Genomic DNA, 26,166 nt, shown 5'->3' with positions numbered 1-26,166 from the left:
CCCAGCCGTGTTACATTAAAGCCTTTTTTAGTGTTAACAAATGATTTTGGAGTTCTATGTACTTTTGTATCGTTTATAATAATAAATAATAATAATAATAACACGATGTATCCTGTTTCTCTATTTCAAACCAGAGCTGGAGGACAAGCGATGCCTTTCCAGTCAAAACACACATTTTGTATACATTTAAAAATATATATATATTCCAATTTCAAGTCATGACAGAGTTCCCCCAGTAGCTCATGAACCTACATACATTAATATAGATTGACTAACCTCTCATAATTTAAAATACATGACAAAAATGGGTTCATGTAACACTTAAAAAGAAGAAGACTAAATAAAAACTATTTTTTTTCTTTTTACAAAATGAACCAAAAATAGAGAAACAAATACTCCAATACGAAAATGATCATTTATACACGTGTTCAATAAATTACATTTAGGTTGCGGATATAAAAAATAAACTGTATTTAAAGTATTTTTCTAGAACTTTAAATAGTCATGACTTTATTAAAATAACTGGTGAATCATTACTATATATTTTTCTTTTAATGCAGAGACAAAACAGTGAAGGAATCCATCTTTTTAACTGCTTCACACTTTCCCCATGCACAACATCTCTTTCTAATACCTCACTATCACTGTTTTTACTTCATTTAGATCCCATCTTATTTCAACATTTCTATTATTATCTTAATATTCAGTGTGCAAAAATGTACGCCAAATATATTGTGTGTGGTGGTCAAATTGTTTAACTTCTGTATTTTAAACCGCGACTTTCTGTATTTTTATCTATATGTACAATTTATTATATGAGATCTAAATATGAGAAGAAGAAAAAATGTATAAAGAGACAAATTGTAAATTTATTTAAAAAAATATTCTCCGGATCCGGATATAATTTTTGAAAGAAAACAAAATGATATTTAAATAAAATAGAAAGCAAAATAGATAATAAATACAGATGACTAATAAATACTATGTACTACAAGTATAGTGAGATAGATTCACTAATTAAAAATACAGGATGTTTCCCCTGGCGGTGTGTGCACTAGCGGGAACGCTGCACGCAGGTGAACATACGCAGACGTAGCGAATTATATAGATTATTGATACGCACTCACATTCACTCCCAGTCACATTCACACACCATTCACTTTCGCTAGACTTTGTACTTCGGGCCATGGCTGTCTGAGCGGAGCCTCTTCGCTCAGGAGGCTGTGAGGAAAGCCTGCGAGGAGAGCGCTGCCTGAGCGGATCCTCACTCCACTCAGGTAACTGTGAGGAAAGCCCTGATGTCAGCCTCGAACCCGGAACCCCCGCGTGAGGTTCGTCTGCCTAACCCACCACACCACCGTCCTCCCGGACAAATACAATATCTTCCTGGATACGTTTATCTTTAGTTTCGTGGTCGTTCATAGACAGACTAACTGCGTGGACTGCGTCATAGCTTTTGCAAACTGCACCGATCAGAGCACCGCTTTAAACATTTTTTATTTAATTTAAATTTAAAAAATGCACATCCGAAAGCTCCAGGCTTTCTGGCCTATAAGACTACTTGGAGGCCAGATTTAGAGTCCACGCCGTATTGTTTGATTCTGCAATTCAATGTCAAACCTTCTCGGATACTGTCTCCGGTCAAAACTACGGAAGCCCTGTCTTCGCCACGATAACAAAATGAAGATCCTGTAAGTCATAATTTTAAGATACTATCTCATAATGATGACTTAACGATCTCATAATTTCGATGTAAGTTAGTATCTCATGATTATGAGATGTAATCCGGAAAGGAAGGAAACATTTAGCTTCTCATTCAAAATGTATTGACAGCTTTCAAAGTCAAAGCAGAAAGCTGCAATTTTATCTCATAATGATGACTTAGCGTCTCATAATTATGAGATACTAAATCTTTTTTTTTTTAATTACAGTTGTGGAAACGGGCTTTCATAGTTTATGAGGTACTAATCTAAAAATAAAAACTAAAAACAATTAGGCTCAACAAATATTTTACGCGGGGTACGTCACTGAAAAACGGTTGAGAACCACTGCCCTATGGAATGTAGCCCTGTAGTGGCGCATGCGCAGGAGCGGTAACCGGAAGTCGCTGTCTCTTCATTCCGCCTCCAATGTACCGACTTCTCCAGCTACATTTCAATCCACCGGTAGCACTGAGTGCTGTTTGTGTGCCTCACCAGGAAACTGGACTCTCATCCTGACTAACTGAACTCGGAGCCTGCACATTATTAACGGTACGTGCCGCTAACAGCTTGAGGAGCTACTTGGAAATGTCAACAAAACAAGCTTGTTGTCGAGCTGCCGTGTGTAAAACAGTTACAGGACCAGTGTTGTGGCTCGACTCTTAAATTAGATCGCCTGCCGAACTGTCAGATTAGCTGTAATGAACTAAAGCTTAAAGATTCCCCCTGTGTGCTGCTGCTGCTAGCATGTTAGTGCGCACCTTGAGTGTGAGTGTGTGTCTGTGTGTCTGTGTGTGTGCACGTTAGCACTGCCCAAACCCATGTATTCTGTCCCATAAGTACACGCCAGCGTGGCTGCACCTTATGCTTCTCAGTGGTATCAGTGAACACGTCATCAAGCTGTAAATGTGGATTAACTGAGTTAAAGACGTGCCTTAATACGATTATGTGTCAAATTAACTCCCAAGTATTGTCTTTCTATGTGTGTCTGTATGGTGTTGTCACAATACTAGAATTTCTAACTTTGATACAACATCTTAAATACTTACGATACTTGATAGGACAGGGATACATTGACATATTATTGAGGGCAAAGCTATATTATTATTATTATGAAGCTGTATTTTCAAATAGCTAATGTGTTAAATTAATGTAATAAATGTAATCATATGCTTATAGGCAATCTGTAGCGGAGCGTATGTGTCAGAAATGAACACAAATGTGCAAATATTAGTTTGTTTGTGCAGCTTTGTTGTCCTTTCTTTTGGGGACCTGTTCCGCAACCATCTCATGTTTACTTAAAACAAATACTAATTAGATTATCCAAATAGCTGCTGGTGCACTTATCGTTTTCGCTCTAATTCAAACACCTTTTTTCAGTAATATTGTTTATCAATTTTCAGCTTACTCGTATGAAAACATGTTATCATGTTATCGTTCTATAGATACGTTGTCAAAGTTAATTGTTCTAAACACGCTGTCATTAAAGACTACAACATTTAGTTTTACACATACAATTTTGACGAGTATTTACTTGTTTTTTTCATGCTTTTATGTCTTTGAACACTGAACCTTGGTACGCAGCTCCTAAACGTCATCACTGATAACGACAACAAAGCTGTCAATCACGTTCGACTGGCTGAAATGAGAGAAGTGACAGCTTTCTCTCTCTTTCTGCAGGAGTGTGTGGGAGCATCATGTGGAGGAAGGCTTCAGCAGCGGCCCTGCTGGCGTTAGCTGTTGGCTACTTCTACCATGGCGGCCCGGACCTGCCGGAGCAGATTCTGCAATACATCGGCCTGCCGAACTTTCAGTCGTCGCCTCAGAGTCAGAACAGCCTGGAGCAGGTGATCGCCGCTTCCTGGGAGACTCTGATAACTCTGCCGACCCGCCAGTGGAGCAAAGTGGCAGTAGGGTGAGTTGAATACAGACGCCTGTCTTTCTGAAGTTGATCTCCTGCACGCGGCGGCATGTTGAGAGGCGGCAGTTGGCTCTCCGTGTGAAGGAATGTGTTGGGATTCCCAGCGCAGGTGGCTTGGTCCTATACCGAGCCTAAAGCCTTTTAGGATCCTTTAGAATAGCCAACACGCTGGATCAAGGTGGAAGATGGTGATTAGCTGGAACTGAAGGACTGGCTCCTGGAGGGATGGACAGATGGTCTCGACTCTCGACCAGTAGAGAATTAGAGAGGGGGTGGGTGATCACCTGAAGTTCAGTTTGTAAGGCTTCGTTATTTACCAAAATGGGAAATATTTCAAAGTGAAAATGTCTGTCTGTCTCTCGTTAAAAAAGGGATTTGATTCCCTCGAAAGTGGGCGTGGCTTCATGAATTCAGCTTGATCAGAGTGATGGAATTGTATTGTTCCAAAGAGTGGTCCTCTTTTTATGAATATTGAATAAAGGGAAGTCCAACAATACAGAAGGAGGGAGGATGAGGATGATATTCATCATAATACTAATAATAATATAGTTATTTTTGCCACCTGACATGCAAAACACACTCCTCTGACTCCTCTGATTTTTAGTATGTGTTTTTTAGTATTTAGTATTAGTATGTGTTTTTGATTTAAATGTGTCCTTCCAAGCTGACCTGTTTACATTTTTAATTATTTGTCTGTATCAAAAACCCGCTGACACCAGTCCAGCTTTATTCTAGGCCTCTCCAACAGCTGCTCATGTCTCCAATTTTGCCATTTTAGAGATCATGTGACCAACAGACCTTTAAAAAAAAAAAAAAAAAAGTATCTTAAGATCCACTGGATTATTTTTTAGTAAAAGCCAGATGATAATTAAATAATGACCTATCTTTCTCTCCTCATCGTCAGGGTGAACGCCTGTGTGGACGTGGTGGTCTCAGGGGTGGGCCTGCTGCAGGCCATGGCGGTGGATCCCGGCGTCGGCCTGGACCACGAAGTGCTGCACTCCAAAGAGGAGCTGAAGGAGGCCTTCGTCCACTACATGGAGCGCGGGGCCGCCGCCGAGCGCTTCTTTAGCGACTCCGAGGCCTTTCAGAGGATCGCACGCGCGGCGGCAGAATACCCTGGAGCAAAGGCAAGGCGACCTCACTCCCCAAACTTCTTCTAGTTTTTAAAAAAACTATTTTTTTTTATCTTCTTCCTGGTAAACTTGACTTGTGTCTTCTTCCAGCTGTATGTGGGAGGGAACGCCGCTCTCATTAGCCAGAAGCTCGCCACCTACCCTGATATAATGGTACAACAGCATGCTTATACTTCTGATGGAGACTCTTACTCTCAAAGAACCCCAATAAAATAAACATAGAAGTGTCAAGCTGGTCAGTGAAATCTATTTCAATAGTGTTTTGGCTGCTTCACTTGCTGACAATTTGACGAAAGAAATGAGAAAACACGTCCCTTACATTTGTTACATTGCTTTGGCAGCAGTATATTATCATGTAATGCATAAACCTGGCATGTAAAATGACTGTTCTACCTCAGGTGTTGTTATGTGGCCCAGTTGGTCCTAAACTTCACGAGATGCTGGACGAGCAGATCGTCGTTCCCCCAGACTCTCTGCAGGAGACGGACGAATATCACCTCATCCTGGAGTATAAAGCCGGTAAAGACCACGAGCACGCCGCAGCTTCTACTGGATCTGTTGCACTTTACGTGTTTTTCAATGCAGCAGTGGCATTTGGTTCCTCCCCCGCCCCCTCCCCTGTTTTCTAGGTGAACAGTGGGGTTCAACTCAGGCCCCTCAAGCCAACCGCTTCATCTTCTCCCACGACATGTCCAACGGGGAGATGAGGTCCCTGGAGACGTTCGTGGCCAACCTGGACGAGTTCGAGCCCGACCTGGTCGTCCTGTCGGGCCTCCACATGATGGAGGGTCAGGGCAGAGAGCTGTGGGAGGACCGACTCAAAGAGGTCAGCGGCTGGAAGTCTGTTTGTTACGATCCATGGGTTCGGCCCATTAACTGCACATCATATCATACTTGATGTGTTATTTGTTTTCCAGCTTTGCAGTAAAAAATGTTTTAAACTTTAATCACTTCATCACAGAATCAGAATCATTTATTGCCAAGTAAGTTTACACATACGAAGAATTTGTCCTGGTAGGTTGTTGTGAAACATTTAACATTTAACAGTGAACATTTAACATGTGCATCATCTGCTTTTGTTGAAAATGACCAAATAATAATAACATCTATTAATTGAAACTATTATCATACAAAACAACTAAAACTATTGTTTCTCTTTGGAACATTTATCTGTAAGGTACTTCTTCACAGTGATTCTTTTCACTGTGACCTCAACATTTTAGGTGATTCTTTGATGCAGAACAATTGTAATGTAACGTTGCATGTCATGGATTCTTAACTGCACAAAGCTAGAGATTGATGCTGCATGTAGTGTGTTGGAATGTGCACGGTCACATGTCAATGACTAATATAATATTTGTACTTTCTCTTCGCAGGCCGTGTTAGCCATATCTGAGATCCGTCAAGATATCCCCATCCACTTGGAGCTGGCGAGCATGACGGACAAAGAATACATGAGCAGCATCATGCAGGAGGTACATGTGCGAAAACGTGTCGCGCCTGAGGGGCCGATCGCACCGATCGCGACGCTCAACAACGCGTCGCTAGCAAAACCATTGAGATTTCCTACGATACGGCAGCTTTAAAATGACACGTGTTGCATTTTTCTAGCGGTTTTAAGAGTTTAAATATTCTCACCTTTTAAGCGCGAGGCACAGAGTCGCACAGTTCATCACTGTCTCGCTCGGCCAAGGCAGCCAATCGGATCAAGCGAGAGGCGGAGCTTTATTCTTTCTTGTTTTCGAGTGGTGTGAACAGCGGGGAATTCAAAAGAAAAGGCTTCCCTCCGACGAGGCGCTAATGTTAGCGGTATTTAATTACGAAGAGCTTTACAATTCTAGATGGAAACACGACTCTACTGCTTAGAAGACGCTTAACTTGAGTCCTGCTCAGACGAAAGTACAACTGAAAGCTCTCGTCATCGAGACGCAATTCGCGGAATAGATGGTTGTATTCGCCGTACTCTTTTCTTTTATATCGTGAACCCATAAACTTTTTCCTCATCCCACAACACAGCAAGGGCCGACGTCTGCTTGAATCCATTTTGTAAATGAAGTTTTATCGCCCGGTTGCGTAGGCAGTCCCGCTGGACAGTTTTCGTCAACGAGTTTTTGAAGCGGCTGCGCTTTTAAAAGTCGCGTCTGGTGTGATCGGCCCCTAATGGAGAACCTCACCTCCTGGAGAGCGTTCTGTACGTGTAATTAAAGTGTTTGCCCCGTTTCCCCGTTAGCAGGTCATGCCCATCGTCAGCTCCATTGGGCTGAACGAGCAGGAGCTGCTCTTCCTCTCTCAGGCCGGCGACGGGCCTCACGCCGACCTGGCCGCCTGGAAAGGCGTCCCGGACGTGGGCCGGGTCAGCGACATCCTCCTCTGGATCCTGGAGCGGCACGGCCGCAGCGAGCCGTCGTCCGAGGCGGACCTGACGCGCATCCACTTCCACACGCTGGCCTACCACATCCTGGCCACGGTGGACGGGTACTGGGGGAACCAGGCGGCGGCGGTGATGGCCGGGGCGCGGGTGGCCAGCAGCCAGGCGTGCGGCCTCCAGTTCGTCGACGCCGGCAAAGTGGAGCTCAAAGCCCCGCTGGAGTTTCACAGCTCGCACGGCGAGCCCCGCGAGGAGCTGACGCTGAACCCCGCCCAGCCCGTCACCACGTGGCGCCGAGGAAACGTCACCTTCCACCTGACGGTCGTGCTGGTCTGCAAGGAGCCGCTCCGGACAGTCGGGCTCGGGGACGCCATCTCGGCGGAAGGGCTGGTGTACTCCGAGTTAAAGAGCCAGCAGACCTTCTACGAGTTCGCTTGAACCCGGACACTCCATTTGCGACGGGAAGTCTGCAGTTGTTGGTGTTTTTTTTTTTTCGGAGTTCTGTACTCGTGTCCTGAACCGGTTTCTGTGTCTTCCTCCCCCTCCCTTCCCGAAGCTCCAAACTGAGTATAAAAATGTGAAATCGAAAGGCGATTAGTTTTTAAATCCTGCCTGAGGACTCCTCCAGCCGGCTCCGCCCTCCTCTGTTCTCCCTCCTCGAGTCCAAACAGCAGACGCAGAAACCGAGGCGGGCGTTCAAGGTGGAAGCGGGCGTGACCGCCGCCGCGAGGTGGCCTGACTCTATGCAACGGGCCGCGGCTCAAAGCCATCTTCACAAACTACAAAGAGTTTTGTTTTAGGCTCAACCTAATTTACGTAGACCTGCATATCTTAAGTATGCTGTGCCTTGAGGAAACAGAAGAATTTAAGAAGTTATACTAGTTCATTTATATTTCAGAGCCAACCAAACTTAGTACTAAACGTTATGTCATACATTCTCACACACATACACAATTCTGTTGACTGGAAACTGATGAGCATCTTTCAATATCGTAGAATCTAGGTGGTGTTTTGGATGTTCTGTGTCTTCTTTGTTGGTGCATTGACGTCAAATAGTCACTCGAAAGATCACTTAAAAGCTCAAGTGCTTTACGAGTAAAAAATATTCACTAGATATACTTATACTTGACATTTTCTGTTATCTGTCCCGAGGGGATGAAAGTACTGAAAAAGTGTGTGTGTTTTCTCAGCTTTCGGCCTAAGCACTCCCACTATGAAGATGTTTAAACTTGTAATCTCTGTCGCTTATAAATTCCCGATGCAGCGTTCGTATTAGTAGATTTTTTTATTTTTTTTTGTCAAATACTGACATTATAATCTGATAAATGCAAACCTGGTTTTGAAGGGGATCCTTCTTTATGCAGTAAAGCAGAGTTTACACTCGGGGGTAATTAACACAAAAGTTCTGTTGTCGTTGAAGTAAGTTTTAAGGTAAAATGTTATTTCCAAGCGCTCCATGTTATCTGGGTTACTGTACTCGTTTCTTTATTGACTGTCCCGTTGTACTTTCTTTTCACTTGTCACTTCCGCTCACTTATAAAAAAAAATGTGACGATGTGATCGGCTGGAAACTCGTGAACTCTGGTCGGAGTGACGCACTCCAGGAAAAGCTTCCTGACTCTCGCTAATGGGTACTTTTATGCGTTGTCATGTTTTTTTGTTAGATTACTTGGGGAAGGTCAAGTCCTGTTAGATATAAAGTACGTAGCTGTCGGAACAATATGTTTGTATACCTCACATGGCCACTGAAGGCATGCAATAATAGTCTTAAAGCGAACATGCAACAAAACGATGTGTGGCATTTTGTTGAGCAGAATCAATTCTTTGCACTAGTACAAAGTGGCAGGTGTGCCTGCAAAGGTGAATGTAACCTTAACTCCGAACCCTTCTTTATATTTTGCAAGTACAATCTATTCATTCATTCATTCATTCATTGATGGTTTGTGTTTCATTAATTTTGTTCAACCTATTTCATTCACTTTTAGGAGGTCATTAAAATATGTAGAGGGAGTAGAGAGGCCTTATTGTGGTGCTGCAGATTGTTGTGCATATATGGCAACGAGGAAAAATTTTAAAGTTAGTGCTGAAATGATTGGTTGAATTATCAACCGGCCTCGAATTCGTAAGCAGTTTTTATTATTTGTAAAGAAGAAATTTGAAACATTTTCTGATCCAGATTCTTTGTTTTATTTTCTCTTTTTATATCATTGTAAAGCTTATACGTTTGTTTTACTATTTGCAGGTTTCATGCTAAATAGCCATTAAAAAAATGCATGGTAGGTAATACACCGATCCATCAGGTTCTGGGTTTCATTAAACATTAAATGAACAATGAACTGCTCCTGAACAACCTCAGTTTTTTTTCATATTATGAATTTGTGGAGGAGGAAGTATTCAGATCCTTTAAGTAAAAGCACTAATACCACACTGTTGCAAGTAAAGTTATGCATTCCAAAATACTTTGTATTAGACACACACAAAAACACACCTTATCAAAAATCTTTCACACTGCATGATAGCTGATCTTTTACAAATTGTAAACACATCTCTTCTCTCAGGTGTCTTCCCACAAGCCTTAAACACTGACATGGTGTTCCCCAAGGCTCAATACTGGAGCCTCTTCTGTTCTACATCTACATGCTGCTCCTGGCTCAGATTATGAAACACAACAAAGTATGTTATAAATATGCAGATGACACATCAAATCTACATAACTATATCACCACGGGACTATAATCCCATACAATGGTTGGCTAAGTGCATTGAAGAAATCAACAACTGGAAGTGTCAGAATGTTCTTAAAATTAATAAAGATAAAACAGAAGTTATTGTTTTTGGTCCCAAGGATGAACGATTCAAAGTGACTTCTTAGCTTCAATCCCTGTTGTTAAAAACCTCAAACCGAGCCAGAAATGTAGGTGTAGTTATAGATGCAGACCTGAACAGCCACATCAAGACAATTACAAAGTCAGCCACTATCACCTGAAGAATAGATCAAGGGTTAGAGGACTTATGTCTCAACAGGATTTGGAGAAACTTGTCCATGCTTTTATCTTCAGTAGACTTGACTACTGTAACGGTGCGTTCACAGGCCTCTGTAAAAAGTCAATCAGAAAGCTGCCACTCGAGGGAAGTGGATCACATCACTCCAGTTCTGAGATCTTTGCACTGGCTTCCTGTCAAACAGAGAATTAACTTTAAAATCCTGCTGCTGGTTTATAAAGCGCTGAATGGTTTAGAGCCTAAGCATGTTTGTGATCTGCTGCTACCTGATGAACCATCCCGACCCCTCAGGTCCTCTGGTTCTGGTCTACTTTCTGTTCCAAGAGTCAGAACTAAACATGGAGAGGCAGCGTTCAGTTTTTCTGGTCCATATATCTGGAACAAGGTCCCTGAAAGCTGCAGGTCTGCTGAGACCTTCAGCTCCTTTAAATCCAGATTGAAGATGTTTCTGGTTGCTGTTGCCTTTAATTAAACCAAATTTAAATTGCTGCATTTCACTACTGCATTTTATTTCTTAAACTGCACTGCAACTTTTATTATATATATATATATATATATATATATATATATATATATATATATATATATATATATATATATATATAGTTGCTTTTTGACTGTTTTCAATGTTTTTAATGAATGTTCTTAGCCGTTTTTAAATCCTGTTTTCCTCTGCATTATGTTTTGATGCGTTTAATGGTTTTAAGTGAAGCACTTTGAATCCTTGTTGTTGAAATGTGCTATACAAATAAACTTGCCTTGCCTTATGTGCAAATAAGATAAAATAAGATAATCCTTTATTAGTCCCGCTGTGGGGACATTGCAGGATTACAGCTGCTGCAAGGCACACAAGAGACACACAGTGAAGATTACAAGTAGGGAGTGGCGAGCAAAGAAAAGACTCCACTAAGTGTGAACAAATATCTCGTGTTTTGGGTGGATGTGTTCTTGTGTGTGCGCGCGCGTGTGCCAGCTCCGTTTACATTGCTGAGGAATGCGCAATGTTCACGCGGCTGCAGCTGATTGGCTAGGAGCGTCAGACGTGAACCAATCAGAGCACCGTGCGTCTGCGCGCGGCGTTGCGGAGGCCAGACAGCAGCGCAGCCTCGAGCGGCCGCCGCGGCAAGTCTCCACCCCGGATACCACGCTGCTTCCCCGGTGCGCTTATAAAGCTAGCAGGACCGACAGGCCGTCACCGGCAGTTCATTGTTCTTGTTGATGGTGAGACTCTGCGAGAGAAGGATGAAGTTCCTTGTGGCCGTTACAATCGTTGTGGGATCCCTGATCTTTCTCGCTTTCCCAAATGGCTCCTCTGCTGACGAAAAGAAAAAAGGCCCCAAAGTGACTGCCAAGGTGGGTTGTGCGCTAAAGCGAGCTGTTAGCTTTCTATGCCTGCTAGCAGGAGGAGAGAAAAAAACAAGCATCTCCCGTCCGTGCAGTTAATGCTAACGGACCGTGGAGCCACGTCACACCGACATAGCCCTATAAAACCGGGATAAAGAGGCTCGTCAACCGGCGCATTTAGCTCGAGGGAGGGTATGGTTTATGTTAGTGCAGTAATTGAGGACACATGTGTTTTAATTGGTGCATAAAACCCGGTCTGTATGGATTAGGCAACCCTTTTGCTACTGGCTAACCTGAGTCAAGCTAGTTTACGTCAGTCCGAGTTAGTTTACGTTAATTTGAGCTCCCTTACGTCAGTCCGAGCGAGTTTACGTTGGGCCGAGCTAGTTTACGCTAGTTCGCCGTAAACCGTCGGTAATTTAACGTTTTTAGTGTCCTTCATCTCCTCAAGCTTCCACTACAGCTTCACACTCGAGCTGCCGGTGGTTCCGCCTGTAGCTCGGTGAGGTGTTGTTGTGTCTGGCCCTGTTGTGTGTCGGGGGCATCGGGTTTGTCCACGTCTACAGCTCACCGGAAGCTGTGAACTGGTCAACGGCTTGACCCACAATGCAACGCTCACAATTACTCATTCACCACTTGTAAATAAATAGTATTGCGACAGGCCCGAACCAAATATCTATTTGTATTATATTTGCATGTATATTTTAAAAAAAATGCCAGCATTGTGCCACGAAAGTGTATTGAAAGTAGGTAGTAAGTCAGGTAGAAACTGTAGTAACTTTGCCCATGTTTTGCTTTATTAAATATTGGAGACGGAGCACTCAAGCGAAAATAAGACTTTATTATTTTTATATATCACATGACAGTGGCTGCAGGCAATCTCATCAAAAAAGGAAGATGTCATTTTAGTGTTTCAAAAAATGAAACCATATGGAGTGATTGATCTTAACATTAAGCAATTACATCTGAGAAATTAGTGAAACATTGGAAAGAAGGCACCGCAATACAGCTTACATCTTCTTTACCTATCATTTCAAGTGTTAATTGTAACGGTGTATTACTGCCAGTTGCATGTGCGTTATTATTATTATTATTATTATTATCATCCCTTTTTTTGATTTTTGAATAACGAAAGATATAAATGGATTTTTTTTTTTCCCGTCCATTTCCTCAGGTTTTCTTTGACATGAAAGTTGGAGATGAAGAGGTTGGGAGGATCGTCATCGGGGTGTTTGGGAAAACCGTTCCCAAAACAGCCGAAAACTTTATGGCTCTGGCAACAGGAGAGGTGAGAACTTCACGGGTCATGATATGCGCTCGGTGGGACAGTCTGCGACGACTTGTTTGGCCTTGATTCATGAATGAATCATTTGACTCTCGTTCATCTCAAACACTGGCAGCTGTTCTTTCCTTCTTTTTTTTTATCTTCGATTTTTCATGCAGTGTTTTGTTTTTTTCCAACGAAACAGAAAGGCTTCGGTTACAAGGGCAGCAAATTCCACAGAGTCATCAAGCAGTTCATGATTCAGGGAGGAGACTTCACCAAAGGAGACGGCACTGGAGGTAAGACGGCCACCTGCGGCCCGGCCTCCATGACATTTGTCTGTGCAAGAACCAACGTGTTCGACATTCTGCACCAATGCTCTGCTGAACATTTTGTGACTTGAGTTGGTTTATACAGTTTATGTTTACAATTTGGGGCTACAAAGGGTGTTTATGGTTTTAATTAAATATTTATTCTATTTATTTAATAGTCCTGACACAAAGCCGGAGATGACCTTGTATGTTTTTTGTTTTTTTTTTCATAAGTAGAAAAAGTGGCCTATAACTTTGTGCCAAGTATTTCACAATTGTCACGCTGCCGTTATGCAACGATGCTCTCATGTACTATGTGACATTTGGCAGATGCTCTCATTCAGGATGACTCTGCTGTGCCATGCATAAGAAAAGGTCATCAGATAACGTGAAAGATAAACATTTGGCTGCAGTAGAAGTCATCAAAATGAGATGCAGCGGTCGCTACAGAGAGGGATTGTTTGTGGAAACCAAAACGTCAGCTAACTGACGTGACTCAAATGTATTCATTTTTATTTATTTTTCTTAAATCAAGGCAAGAGCATCTATGGCGACCGTTTCCCCGACGAGAACTTCAAGCTGAAGCACTACGCCCCCGGCTGGCTCAGCATGGCCAACGCTGGCAAAGACACCAACGGCTCCCAGTTCTTCATCACCACCATCCAGACGCCGTGGCTGGACGGGAAACACGTCGTGTTTGGGAAAATTCTGGAGGGGATGGTGAGTGTTTTGCCAAACCGCTGCTCTCTTTACCTGTGTGGGAGTGTTTCATTAACATTGTGCTACTCTGGCACTTTTATAAATGCATCTGCATATTCAGACAATCTACTTTTATTGTGACAGATTAAACTCAACAGTGAAATGTGCATCAATCAAATGAGGCCTGTGTATATTAATGCAGCAATTGATAATCCAACAACACTAAATTTAAGCAGTCTGCATATGGAGTACTTTTATTTTTGAAGTTTTTAGATGTATAAAAAAAGAAAACATGCTCCTGTGAGATTTTAAATGGAGAACTTTTGATGCAGTGTTTTTTTTTCTTCTACTTTTACTCTAGTACACTTTTGTTGTGTCTAATCTGTATATTGAAGAGAAGCTTGAATAAGTCAACAGTCAATCCTGATGACTTCCCCTTTTTTTTTTTTTTTTTTCCCAGGATGTGGTGTCGAAGATCGAAAACACAAAGACAGATGGCCGCGATAAGCCTCTCAAAGACGTCGTCATCTACGATTGCGGCGTAATCGAGGTGGACAAGCCATACGCCGTGCCCAAGGAGTAGTGGCGCGCTGCTGGGGAGAGCGGGACTGGGGGTGAGGGTGTGTGTGGGGGAGAGAGAGCGTACAGGCCACCTTGTTTTATCACCAACAGCCCACCTTGTTTCATCACTAGCAGCCCTGTGTTCCCGGTCAAAGGGCTCGCGGGTCACTCCGTGTCTGCGGCCGCCATCGTAAAGCACCGGTCGAGCGTTCACACCGACGCTCTGGGTCCATTGACCAACGAGCATTCCAAGGTGCACTTCACTGTTCCATGATTTTTGTAAAAAAGAAAGAAAAAGAGATCTGAAATAAAGGTTTCAATTTTTTTTTAAATTGGCTTTGCTTGTTGTTGTGAGAACATTTCAAATATTCACTTGTGTTTGACTTTGAGACCGAAAATGTGGATGTTTTAAAGGTTTGTCTTATTTTTTTACTCTTTATTGTTGAAGTAAACTCTTAACATGTGACATGAAGACAAAACAGGAAATATTAAAGCATCAAAAGAAATTGGGTTCATTTTCAAATAAGACAAATCTGGAGATGAATTTGTTGGCGGGATAAGTACTATACACAATTTTGAAATGTATTTCTTATATTTATATCCATTTGTTGGGGATAATCAATTGATATGGAGGAAGCCATGTTGTTTCCCAATAAATACTAGAAAAACTAATTTCCCATGGGAATTGTTTTTGTTTTTTACTTTGGTTATTTTTTATTATTAGCGACTATAAATATTCAGTAAGGAGAGAAAGGTTTCAGTTCATCTAACTTGCCTTTTTCGTGATTTTAGCTGATGGGATTTTACTTGGATCACATTTCTTATCTTATATTCTTCATACATGATGGGAAGTAATCTTCCTGTGGCCACTAGAGGCCACTAAATATTCACATATTGTACGATTAGTTGGACCATCATGCCGCATCATTTCAAAGAAATTATCAACCTGAAAGGGCTTTTTTTTCTAGGAGGACCAGAAATCTTTTCATTTTTGCAGTGTGTCATCTTCATTTACTCTTAACCAGTAACACAGACTGATATTTACACATCTGAACAAAATACCACACCTGTAGCCTTTTATTTATTATAACACCAACATGATTCAAACAGCCCGAGTAGCTGCAGACATGCACCCTTATTAGTTTGGAGATGCAAGTTTCAAGCAGAGGCCTAAAAATAGGTGCTTTGTTAACCTATCAGTACTCAAAGTACAAGAACTCATTAAGTACAGTAACTCAGTAAATATATGTATTCTTTCCACATATGTTGCTGCTTTTACTTTAGGTAAAACATCTGGAACCTCTTTCACCACTGCTAAAAAACAGACTATAAGTTTCATACTTTTATTGGATGCATCTCCTCTTCACTTTGCAGAGGACGCTCACTGAGAGATTAAACATGGCAGCCTTTTTACAGACGACGTTAAAGTGCCGGTCTGGGCTGCAGAGGGCTCCCTCACACCAGCGCCCAGAGAGCACAACACAGCAGCTCCACGTTTGTTTGTTTGTGCGATTTTAGAGCCGTCGTGACTGAAGACATAAAACTAAAAACGTGCTCCTCCGGCTTCCGACTCACTTTGTTTCCTGCTCATTCTCTCCGAGGGGACGAAGTCTCTTTCCAGAAGAATCTCTTTTTTTTTTCTTTTGCGACGCAGGCTGTGTTTCAATGTCGTCCATTGCAGAAAAGAAAAGGAGACATTAGATGCACCTTCCTGCGATTGTCTGATCTTCCTGATGCTCACGAGGCCGAAGCTGCTCCCATCGGGAGCTTCAAGCGTGTTGGAACAAAACACCGTCCCTGTCGGGTGTTTTTTTGGAGTCGGAATTGGCTGTAGATTAAGGATTAAAGCGACTTTTTACCTTTGTACAAGGTTCATATCGCGATGTATTAGAGGCTGACAGAGAGAAGAGTGTATTATTGTGTGTAAGCGTGGCATTAAATGCCTTTATGCATGAATATAGAAGCAGCCACGTGGGAATAAATGATAAAAAAAAACAAAGATTAGGCCATATACCGTAGCCATTTTGTTTTTTTTACACCATAACCACAATATATACACATTATGGTAAAGTCAGCCTCTTCGGCTGCCCCTGAAAACAACTGATGGTGTAAAATAATGTCATTTGTTGCTATTTTTAGAGGCAGTGTGTGGAAACACGCAGAGGTCATGGGAACAGGGCCGGGGTCAGGGAACGGGATTCCAAACCATAACCGACCTCATCTGCTTTCGGCGACTCGTCTGCAGACAGTCCGAGATGCGTTTCCGGTTCGCACATCTCAGCGTTAATCACGGATCTGTTTGTTTGCTTGTGTCCGGTCCTTTTTTCCCTGGAGCTGTAAAATAGACCGAAATAGAGGAATTTGACTTGAAGCCTCGTCATTTGAAGGGATCGTAAGTTTCTACTTGAGACCAAAAGGTTTTGTGAGAAATCTAAAGAACCTGGAGGGATTTTAATGCAAATATTTTGGTAATAACTGGAGGAAAAAGTGCATAAATTCATCTGGAATTTTGCCAATGATGATTCTGCCACGGCCTATTGAGGTTTATGGAAAACATAGGATGTATGTGCATGCAGCTTTGTAGGGTGCATATCCTTGTACTATGTCTACACCTATATTAGCTTAAGTATGACGGCGAATTAATGTCGTAAATAGAGAACGCAAATGAGCTCTACGCGAGCGCGCAAATTTACCCATTTACTGTCAAAAAGAAAATCTGCGCTCACGTGGAGCTAATTTGCGCTGGCGTGGAGCTCATTTACGCTCTATTAATGACATTAATTTGCCTTCATACATGAGTTAAAGTCATAACATGTATGTGCATGTACGTACATGCTGCTAGCGTCATATCTAGCGTGAGAGTCAATATCATTGTTTACAGACTCTTCTTTTGCAAAACAGCTCTGGAAGTCGGTCTTTCAGTCGGATAAAGAAACATAAACGTACACAAGCATCTGACTCACACATTAGGAGATCATTTCTTTCGACACATGGTCCCGTACAGGTACACACCCTGACTGACAGGACTTCCCGCCGCTGGGAAAGTCCGTCTTTACTTTGTGTGTAAACGTTACTGAGCGATCAGAGTATGACTTGGAAAAGATTATCCCGCTAAATGTGTGAAATCATCTCATGAACTTTGGCTTTGACGAGCTCTCGATGCAACATTTCGTGCCTTTGCGACCTGGAAATGTGTCTGCCGCTATCAGGCCAAAGAAAGCAACATTTCGATGGGACACAGAAAGCCTGTTTGCGTCCGGGCAGTCCTTGTTTTGCCCGGATTCACTCCGGCGTGGAGTGACTCACCAGAAGGAAAATATGGCAAGAATTCCCCGCAGTATGCACAACCTCGGTCTTGGTTAAACCCTCTGTTGTTCGGGTTTGGCCTTGTTTGTGGCGATTGGGGATTGTCCGGTGAAACACTGTTATTCTTCACTTACTGGCTTTGCTGGAGAAGCCGGACATATCTGGCATAGCTTCCCGCCAGAGGCTTTGTCAACGAGATTAAACGAACAGTGGAGGGAATCACAACACGGAGCGTGGAGGTTCGCTGTCACGCCGGACGACACGAAATCCTCGCCCTGAACCTCCTCCCGGGAAGACCAAGGAAACATGTTGTTGTGTTGTGTGTGTGCGACACAGAGCAGGTGCACCTGCTGCAGAGGAAGCCTCCAGGAAGTAGTCCGCTTTCTGTCGACGTAAAGTTGCGCAAGCAAATATTAATTTTTTTATTAACACAATCAATCCGGATGTTTGTCCGTAGCTTCACGAAGTGACTTAGCGTCTTGCTGCTCTTAAAACTCAGAGAGGATCACTGCAGCACAGTTTAAGATACCGTCTCTCTTATAGCCACTGTGTCAAACTCTGGCACCCAAATTACCCACAATGCAACCGTTTGGCGGGATATTTGGGTGTATCGCAGCTGCCCTCGTGCAGGGATGAGGAGCGGGCTAAAAGAGGTCTGGCTAGCTCACTTTCTTTTCAACCTCCACGCCCCCTGCATGTTGATTTCAAATTTCAAACGTCTCAACTGCCTGCTGACTCAAGTGACATCACTCGAGGCAATCATACTTGTTTCCGCGGCTGCCTCTGCAGCAACATTTATGCAACTTTTGACGTCCCACGTGTCGCTCAGGAGACCAAAGCAGAGCTCAAATGTAGAGTGAATATTAGCCACTTAGCTTAACTGCTCCAAATAGTTGTTAGCTAACAACTTTATTAAACCATGACATGTCAAAAAAAGTGTAAAACTTTCAGTTGGTTGAGTTGCGCCTACAAGTGGGCAAAAAAATGTGTCTTTAAATGACATTAAATGTGATTCTTCAATCCATTTTGTTTAATATTTGCAGATATAAAAAGGTTCAGATCCGATCAACGGGCGTGCAGATTGGGACGCTTCCTCCTATCTTCTGAATTTGGAGCATCTATTGTGTGAACTGCTTCGGTCACAGCGTTGAAGTCCAGACATTAGCTGCGTCTTCTCCAGCGCACAGAGTTTGTCTCTCTTTGTGTTTCAACGTCATTGATGTCCTGAAATCTGAATCTTGGTCCAGTGAGCTCTCGTTCCTTTCAGCCTCTCTCTCTCTCTCTCTCTCTCTCTCTCTCTCTCTCTCTCTCTCTCTCTCTCTCTCTCTTTAAAGCAAAGTTCTGCACAGATTGATGTCCTTCTGGCAGCTCCCAACCACCAAAGAGGAAGGCGAAAAGTTGCGGCTTTTCTTGCTCGGCTACTGCGCTTGGCAGCATTTTAAGCTTTGAGAGTCTTGTTTGGTTTCATGTTCCTGATGGAGCTCGCTGTGCTTCCCCGCGGGGCTTATTCAGTGCTTTTTGCAATGTGTTATCTCTGCCTGACATCAAATCACATCTCAGAGTATGTTGAGAGTTGCGTGGCTGTCACGGCGTGAACAATAATTGCATCAACACGTTGACGGCTTTGGCCTTAAGGGTCGGGGGGGTTTCTTCCAAAAACTTGTAATGCTTGAAATCCTCGAGATACCAAGAACAACGCGCACATTTCAAAACCACTAAGCAGGTCAATCGAGTTAGTTTGGAGAGACTTGAAAGTGACTTTGACAGAAACTCAACAACAAACAACAGAAGCCGCCGCGGTTGAAAGGCCCGCCGATAAAAATAAATAAAAAAAAGAAGCCGGGATCAAGTTCAACAAAACAACGGCCGGAGCACGTCCCGCCAAGATAAGGAAACATAAACACACAGCGTAGGAATCAGAGGGGAAGGCGTTTGACAAGAGGAGCATAAATATACAATCTGAGCGGCGAGCGTGGGAAAGGCCCGGCGTGGGAACTGGGCCTCGTGTATTTGTCAATGAATTTGAGACTCCGGTACAACAGAGCTTTTGGGTTCCCACCCAGGCCGATAGCCGAGTGAGCGGTGTCACATCCATTTCTTCATTGTTCTCTAGTTTCCTCTCTCTGGTCCGACCCTCCCCCCACCACCACCACCACCACCACCACCACCATCCTTCTACTGCTGCTCGCGTTGTTCCCTGGAAGGAGCTTTCTTTCTGTCTTTCTTTCTTTCTTTCTTTCTGGCCGTGAACGTGGCCGAGGCCGCGGTGACACGCCGGGTTCCCACGATCTCCTCGCCCTTCCTTCCAGAGTGACTGCTCGCTCGCCGCTCTGAACAGGAAGACGCTGCACTGAGGGGCCACGACTTCAAACGGGTCTCCATTGTCTTGAAATGGGAATTACGTGAAAGATGGCGTGTGCGCGTGTCGTCTCTGAAGCTGACTAGCGAGTCTGAGCGAGGAGTGCGCGTGCTTCCAACGTGGGAGACGTGTTACCGACGAGGGGGTCGAGAACAAGGTCATGAAATGTTCAGATGTTCATGGTCCCCAGAGGATAAATCCTGCTGACTCATCGCCTGATTTTTCTTTTAAAGCACCTCATGACATTTTAGTTGTAGACATTTAGTTGTATAGAAGTCTATGCTTCATGTGTTAAAGCTGCATGCTCTCTCTGGTTGTATAGAAGTCTATACTTCATGTGTTAAAGCTGCATTCTCTCTCCTGACCACCAGGGGACGACTCCTCTGGTTGTATAGAAGTCTATGCTTCATGTGTTAAAGCTGCATTCTCTCTCTGGTTGTATAGAAGTCTATGCTTCATGTGTTAAAGCTGCATTCTCTCTCCTGACCACCAGGGGACGACTCCTCTGGTTGTATAGAAGTCTATGCTTCATGTGTCCACAGTTTACGCATTACTACACCTGCTGAACCTCAGCTTGTTTGGTCATTATTAGCTTGTTAGCATTTAGCTCAAAGAGCGGCACTTCCGTATCTGCAGACTCCTCGTCTTGTTTTCTGAAACATTGGATAGTTTTACCTCTTCAGGCCTCCAAACATCTTTCAAGTGAAGCCTGAGAAAACATTTACTTCAAAGCCGTCGTTTGAGTGCATCGACACACACAACCGATGACAAGAACATCACCGTTGTTGTGCTAAAAACTCTTCAAGTCATAGCAGAACCCTTACTCATTTGATATTTGTACTACTTACATCTGCACTGTTTTTGCTTGTGATACAGTATAAATTATGAAAGTACTGTTGTACATCAATAGCTCTTCCTTACGGCTCAATGTGCCATATTATCGTTGATCCACCGAGACCCTCTTTGAATAAATTGTCCCTAAACTCCCTCCAATGCTCATCCTCTCTCCATCATCTCCATCTCAGCCTCCGGATTAAAACCAAAGTGTAGTTAATAAGTAAAATCTCAGGGGGATAATGGCTTTACGCCTTCTGTGCAGACCAGCTGGCCTTAATGCTCCGCAAACTCAGTCCAGGGTACTCGGCTAATTGAAGTCACAGCCTGAGCGCATATTTTTGGGGACGCGATAAAAGCTTTGGCATAGGGGTGTTGGGTGGGGGGGGGGGACACTGTTAAGTGCTGCGCTAGAGAGACAATAAAAGTGCTGCTGCATTCCTGCCGGTATCGGGTAGCCGGGTAGCAGCAGCTGCTCTGGGTTATGCTGACTTCACTGGGTTGTGTAAGAGCATGAAATATTCATTCTTACTGTAGGACCTCGGGCTGTAGAGCCGGGGCCAGATTTTCAAGTTGTGTTGAAATGTGTTTGTGGTAGAAATAGAGGCGGCCTGTACGTACGAATGCATGAAAGAGTAAAAACAAGGCATTCAACATTGATGGGGGGCGCATATACTTTTCAGGCGACCCCATGCAGGATGGTGGAAATGGGACAGCGGGACTTACGTAATGAAGCGCAGAGCTGACGGGCATCAACGCGGCTTCTTTTAGAAAGAGCCGTTCTGTTGTCACTCGAGGCGTCGGCATCTCCACTCGGACCTGCAGCCTTCTGGGAGATTACCCACTCACACAGTGAAGAAATCAAATAAATAAAAAACAGAGTAGTGGGTTACTGTTATTCTCTGTCTATGCTACTTTATTTAGATGTACTGGAAGTTATGAGTCCATCCGAGTGTGTCTGGCAGTTTATTTGAGCTCCATCGTGCAAAATGTATGGAAGCCCATTTCCACACGAAAAAAGAAGTATTAGTTACGAGATAAAAAGTCATAATTATGAGATAAAAAGTCATAATTTTGAGATAATGAAGTCGAAATTATAAGATTATAAATTGAAATTATGAGATTAAAAAATCCAAAATTATTTAAAAAAAACAAATTTAATTTATGAGATGAAAAAATTAGAAAATTATTAGAAAATTGAAAATTATGAGATTAAAAAAATCGAAATTATGAGATAAAAAGGTTGAAATTATGAGATTAAAAGTCATTATTATGAGATAAAAAGTTTTTTTTTCTTTTCTTTTTGGCGGGAATGGGCTTTTTTTTTGGCTTCCATACAAATGTCATCGGAACATTTCAGCGTATTATAATTCAAGTAGTCTGAGAGAAAGCTGGACTTCTGCAGCTCCTCTGGACTGTTTCAGGCTTTTAGAAAATCTTGCCAGCGACAGGAGGCTTTAATCGACCACAGATCATTTCAGAGTGACGGTGTTTACGATTAGCCACAAAATGGAGATGCTACATCTCCTCGGTGAAATCCTGCATTCAAAGTTGCAACTCCAGGACTGCGAAAGCAACTCAACAGGGTTTCCCTCATCAGGATGAAGAGTCTGACAATAAACCCCATGAAACCTGCATTTCAGAGGGGAGAGAAAGTGCTGCTCGTAGTTCGGCCTCCTGCTAGCTGTCGCTACAAGGCTAACGGCTCGCGACTCGTTCATGGTCACGCTCACGTAGCTCGCTGGAGCCTTTGACTCAGTGGGTCAACGGGTTTAAAATGAACGCCACAGCACTCGAGCTGCAGAAGACGCTCTCCATGTAATGTTTGTCAATTTTCCCGTTGTGCGACAGATGGCCCGAGTCTCCGATCATGTTCATGTCACACGTCACCACGAGCTATCGAGCGCCTCTCCTTTCCCAACGTGGCTGCAGTTAATCCGACGTGGTCAGACTGAGATAAGACGTGTCTGAAGATCAAGTCGGCCGCAGGACGGAGGACGGCAGCTCTGAGACGCTCCTGCAGGGCGGCATTACGCTGAGACAATCAGCTTATGGGGAAAAGTTGCTGAGTGCGTCTCGAGGGAGAGGACAGCGTGGCTCTCAGACACAAACAGTCCAGCACGTGGTGAGAGTTTAGTCACGTGACGGGCGACTTCCTAAAGGAAAACAAGGCGAGTCGCCGTCCTGCACGAGGTTCCTCTCCCCGAAAAAACTAATTCCTTGCGATGCGACAGTTTGTTTTCAAGGGCGACCTCAGACACAAATCAAAGAGTAACAGTAATAACGGGATAAAACACGTACAGGTACTGAGTCTACCTATTAACTTAAAGAAACTTAATGTGTTCAATGTAAAAACCTTCTCAATCTCATTGAAGATTCTTCAAAATAATTAAAAAAATAAAAAAGTGTAAAGTGTCCGTCCGCACTGTGCAGGTCAGCGCCTCAACAACTCACTGGAGACACGACAACTAATCATCCGCAGAACAAAAAGCGGACAACTTGTCCTTCCTTTGGACGCCTCCACGCTTGTCTCCATTGTTGGCGAGGACGTCACACACAACAATCCCTCAATCATCATCATCGTCATCATCATAACTTCCACTGAGGAAGAGAGAAGGGCTGCTCTTTATCCAAACTCTTTATCTGCATTGCAAGAAAACTGTTTCAGAGAGGACGACGGGTGTTGATTCATTGAGACATGAAGTTTAGTGCGTCCTTGTGTTTAGTAAGTAACTTTTCCCCAAAACGAAAATGGGACGTTGCCGGAGAGGAACAATGAGAACTTTAATTAGATCAAGTCTTTGTTCAGAGATTGTCATATTGCACACACACACACACACACACACACACACACACACACACACTCAGAAGCCAACTCTTTAGTTTCTTGTGCTTTGTAATGGAGATAGTTTATACAAGCGTGAAACCTGAAGCTGTGTAGTCATAAGTTCCCCTCCTACAGCATGTAACACATATGTTTACGTGTTTTTACACACAATGTATAGACGGACATATGATCTGTTTATTTCTGCAGCTGGTGCAACTGACTCCAAGTGTCTCACATGACGTTAAATATTCATCTCTTCATCAGCAACTAGTTCAAATTTAAGCGGAAAAACCTGCAATGAGACGTGAACATGAATCATCATCAGTTCCTTTTTTGGGGGGAATAAACTTTGGTACTTTCCTGGCAGCGACTGTGTTGACTGAGAAGGTTAGAGCGGTTCACGTGATCATGAATTATGAAAGTAGATTTGTGTCTTTATTACGCAAGCAAATTTCTTGTTAGTAAGTAAATTATCTGACTGCAAATTCAAAATCTTTGCTCTCAATTCTAAAAAACTTTGCTCTCAAAAAAAATGTTTCCATAAAAAAGACGCTATGGAAAAAATATACGCTCTAAAAAAAATATACGCTCTAAAAAAAAACGCTCTAAAAAAAAAAAAACGCTCCAAAAAAAATTGCTCTAAAATATCTTTATTAACAAGCACATGCTTACAAGAGAAAGATTGAGACAATGTCATTATCTGAAGGCCTTCGGCCTCCGATTCGGCCCGTTTCCACCATCAAGCGATCGTTTCTAAAGCTCCGTTCTCCCGCCGAGCTCCGTGCTGAATATTTCATCCTCGGGGCCGAGATACAGTGTCTCCCGCCGCTCACTCGATCTGCCTTTGGGTGGGAGGAGGCGGAGGGGGCTCGGTGGACGAAAAAAAAAAAATGAAACACCGGGTCAGCGCCGCCTGGTTTGAAACGCGAGAGGTGTTTCTGCTTTCCGTCTCGTGTGCGGCCCTGTGACGCCGCGCCGGAGGTCACGCGGAGCAGCGCGGGGACAGTTTGTCCTGGAAACCGAGGCGCTCGGTTTTCACCCCGAGCTTCAGCTCCAGCTCGGATTGCCGCTTCGTCTGCTGCGAAACAGTAAAAAACAAAAAAACAAATGGCTGCTTCAGTTACACGTCGGTTGACCTGTCACGTCGGTCTGTCAGCGAACGATTAGCATAGCTTGAATCGTAATGGTAGTTGTCGACTCAAAGTTGTAATTTATCCGATACTTTGATTTATGAACACGTCCTCATGACGTTTCCTCATCAGCCTCGGCTGTTTTGTTTAGTTTGGTTTGAAGTTAGTCTTTTTTTGAGCTCAACAATATTTTTTGGGGGCTAGTGAGCTAGTTTTAGCACGCTGACAAAACACGAAATCAAGATGGCGACCGTGACCACACCATGACTCACACCATTGCGTCAAATAACGCACCTTTGTCAGAGGCACTGAGCCTCAAATGCAGCGACTGTTAGGTTTAATCTAAATGAATGCTTTAATGCAACGGACATGAATACAGTTTTATTATAAAATCTGTGAAATCTCTCTTTCTTTCCACGTAACTGTATCGACAAGTTCCTGCTGTTTTTCAGCCCGTTGTCTCGAAGCAGGGAAACAACCTCTCAGCACATTTCTTGCTTGAAACAAAGACGTGAAGAAGTTGTTCGACATTGACAGAAACCTGTTTTTGGTCACCCTTTTTTTTTTTTACGCGGAATTTAAAATTCAAGTCTGAGTCAAGGACGGCTTCCAGGCTTGAGATGTGACCTTGAACTCAAGGTCGATGGACTAGACAGGGAGCTGGTTTTACTTATCAAATGTGCTCTGAGTCCAGAATGGACTCTACTGCTGTCATGTACTGGTCTTTCTCACTGTTACATCATGATTAGGGTGCTCATCCCCCCCCCTCTCACTGAGTCCCCTGCATGATGGGCCGCCAACTTGAGTGCCGCGATGTGCCAGGATCGAGTGGCTCGGCCACTATCTTGTTACTAATCTGCTAATCTGTTTGGCACGGGGGCTCTTTTCCGTTCCTCCTTACATAACTGGGTCTATGTTCAGACTCGAGCTGAGGGAGAAGATAACCGCTGCGAAGGACAGACGGACAGTTGCAGGGGAAGAAAAGGACACTGTTGTCTCCTCGCGGGAGCAACTTAAGCTCGTCTTATCCCCAATTCACGTTGTTCCACACACAGGGTTTTTCTTCAGGAGGGGTCAGAGGTCAATCATCCTGCGGGGCCCCGAAGCAGTTTAGAGGATTTCAAAATCCAGACTCCCTAATCTGATGTAATCTGCTAATTACACCTCTTTTTTAACCCCACACATCAACAAAATAGGGGACAATATGTTGCCATAACCATTGCTTTAGATTCAACAATACTTTCAAATGATAAATTCAATGTTTCCTTTTTACTTCAACATTTATCTTAAATACAAAAACAACAACAGTTCCATTTGATAACCTATAAACTCATGAAAATTCAAGATAAAACGTCTGCACATATTAAAGTCAAGACAACTTTGTTTTACATAACCGAATAAAT

At 43.2% G+C, this 26,166-nt stretch overlaps 2 protein-coding genes across 7 annotated transcripts; both read left to right on the top strand.

The window, feature by feature from the left end:
- Positions 1–1,109: 1,109 nt before the first annotated feature.
- adpgk (ADP-dependent glucokinase) lies at positions 1,110–9,461 on the top strand. Of its 5 annotated transcripts, none has more exons than XM_068603791.1 (9): positions 1,528–1,691; positions 1,932–2,252; positions 3,381–3,615; positions 4,526–4,751; positions 4,848–4,910; positions 5,156–5,276; positions 5,387–5,583; positions 6,134–6,232; positions 6,988–9,461. In XM_068603791.1, exons 3-9 carry the CDS (start codon positions 3,398–3,400, stop codon positions 7,561–7,563), a joined length of 1,500 nt encoding a protein of 499 aa, XP_068459892.1. In that variant the 5' UTR covers positions 1,528–1,691; positions 1,932–2,252; positions 3,381–3,397; the 3' UTR covers positions 7,564–9,461. The 5 variants fall into 5 exon arrangements, with proteins under 5 accessions (XP_068459894.1, XP_068459892.1, XP_068459893.1 ...); XM_068603794.1 differs by having other exon boundaries at positions 1,529–1,691; positions 2,199–2,252; positions 6,991–9,461; XM_068603790.1 differs by having other exon boundaries at positions 1,529–1,691; positions 2,199–2,252.
- A 1,757-nt stretch (positions 9,462–11,218) lies between these two features.
- On the top strand, positions 11,219–14,639 carry ppib (peptidylprolyl isomerase B (cyclophilin B)). 2 transcript variants are annotated; one of them, XM_068602988.1, is made up of 5 exons: positions 11,219–11,349; positions 12,647–12,760; positions 12,942–13,035; positions 13,583–13,767; positions 14,207–14,639. In XM_068602988.1, the coding sequence occupies exons 1-5, from the start codon at positions 11,347–11,349 to the stop codon at positions 14,327–14,329; spliced, it is 519 nt and encodes a 172-aa protein (XP_068459089.1). In that variant the 5' UTR covers positions 11,219–11,346; the 3' UTR covers positions 14,330–14,639. The 2 variants fall into 2 exon arrangements, with proteins under 2 accessions (XP_068459089.1, XP_068459088.1); XM_068602987.1 differs by having other exon boundaries at positions 11,223–11,481.
- The last annotated feature ends 11,527 nt before the right edge of the window (positions 14,640–26,166 follow it).

Source organism: Clinocottus analis, unplaced genomic scaffold, assembly GCF_023055335.1.
Source record: "Clinocottus analis isolate CAN_PGR_092001 unplaced genomic scaffold, fCliAna1.0.p SCAF_6, whole genome shotgun sequence".
Taxonomy (NCBI): Eukaryota; Metazoa; Chordata; class Actinopteri; order Perciformes; family Cottidae; genus Clinocottus; species Clinocottus analis.
Note: the sequence above shows the minus strand (reverse complement) of the source record. Positions and strands in the feature narration are given on the sequence as shown.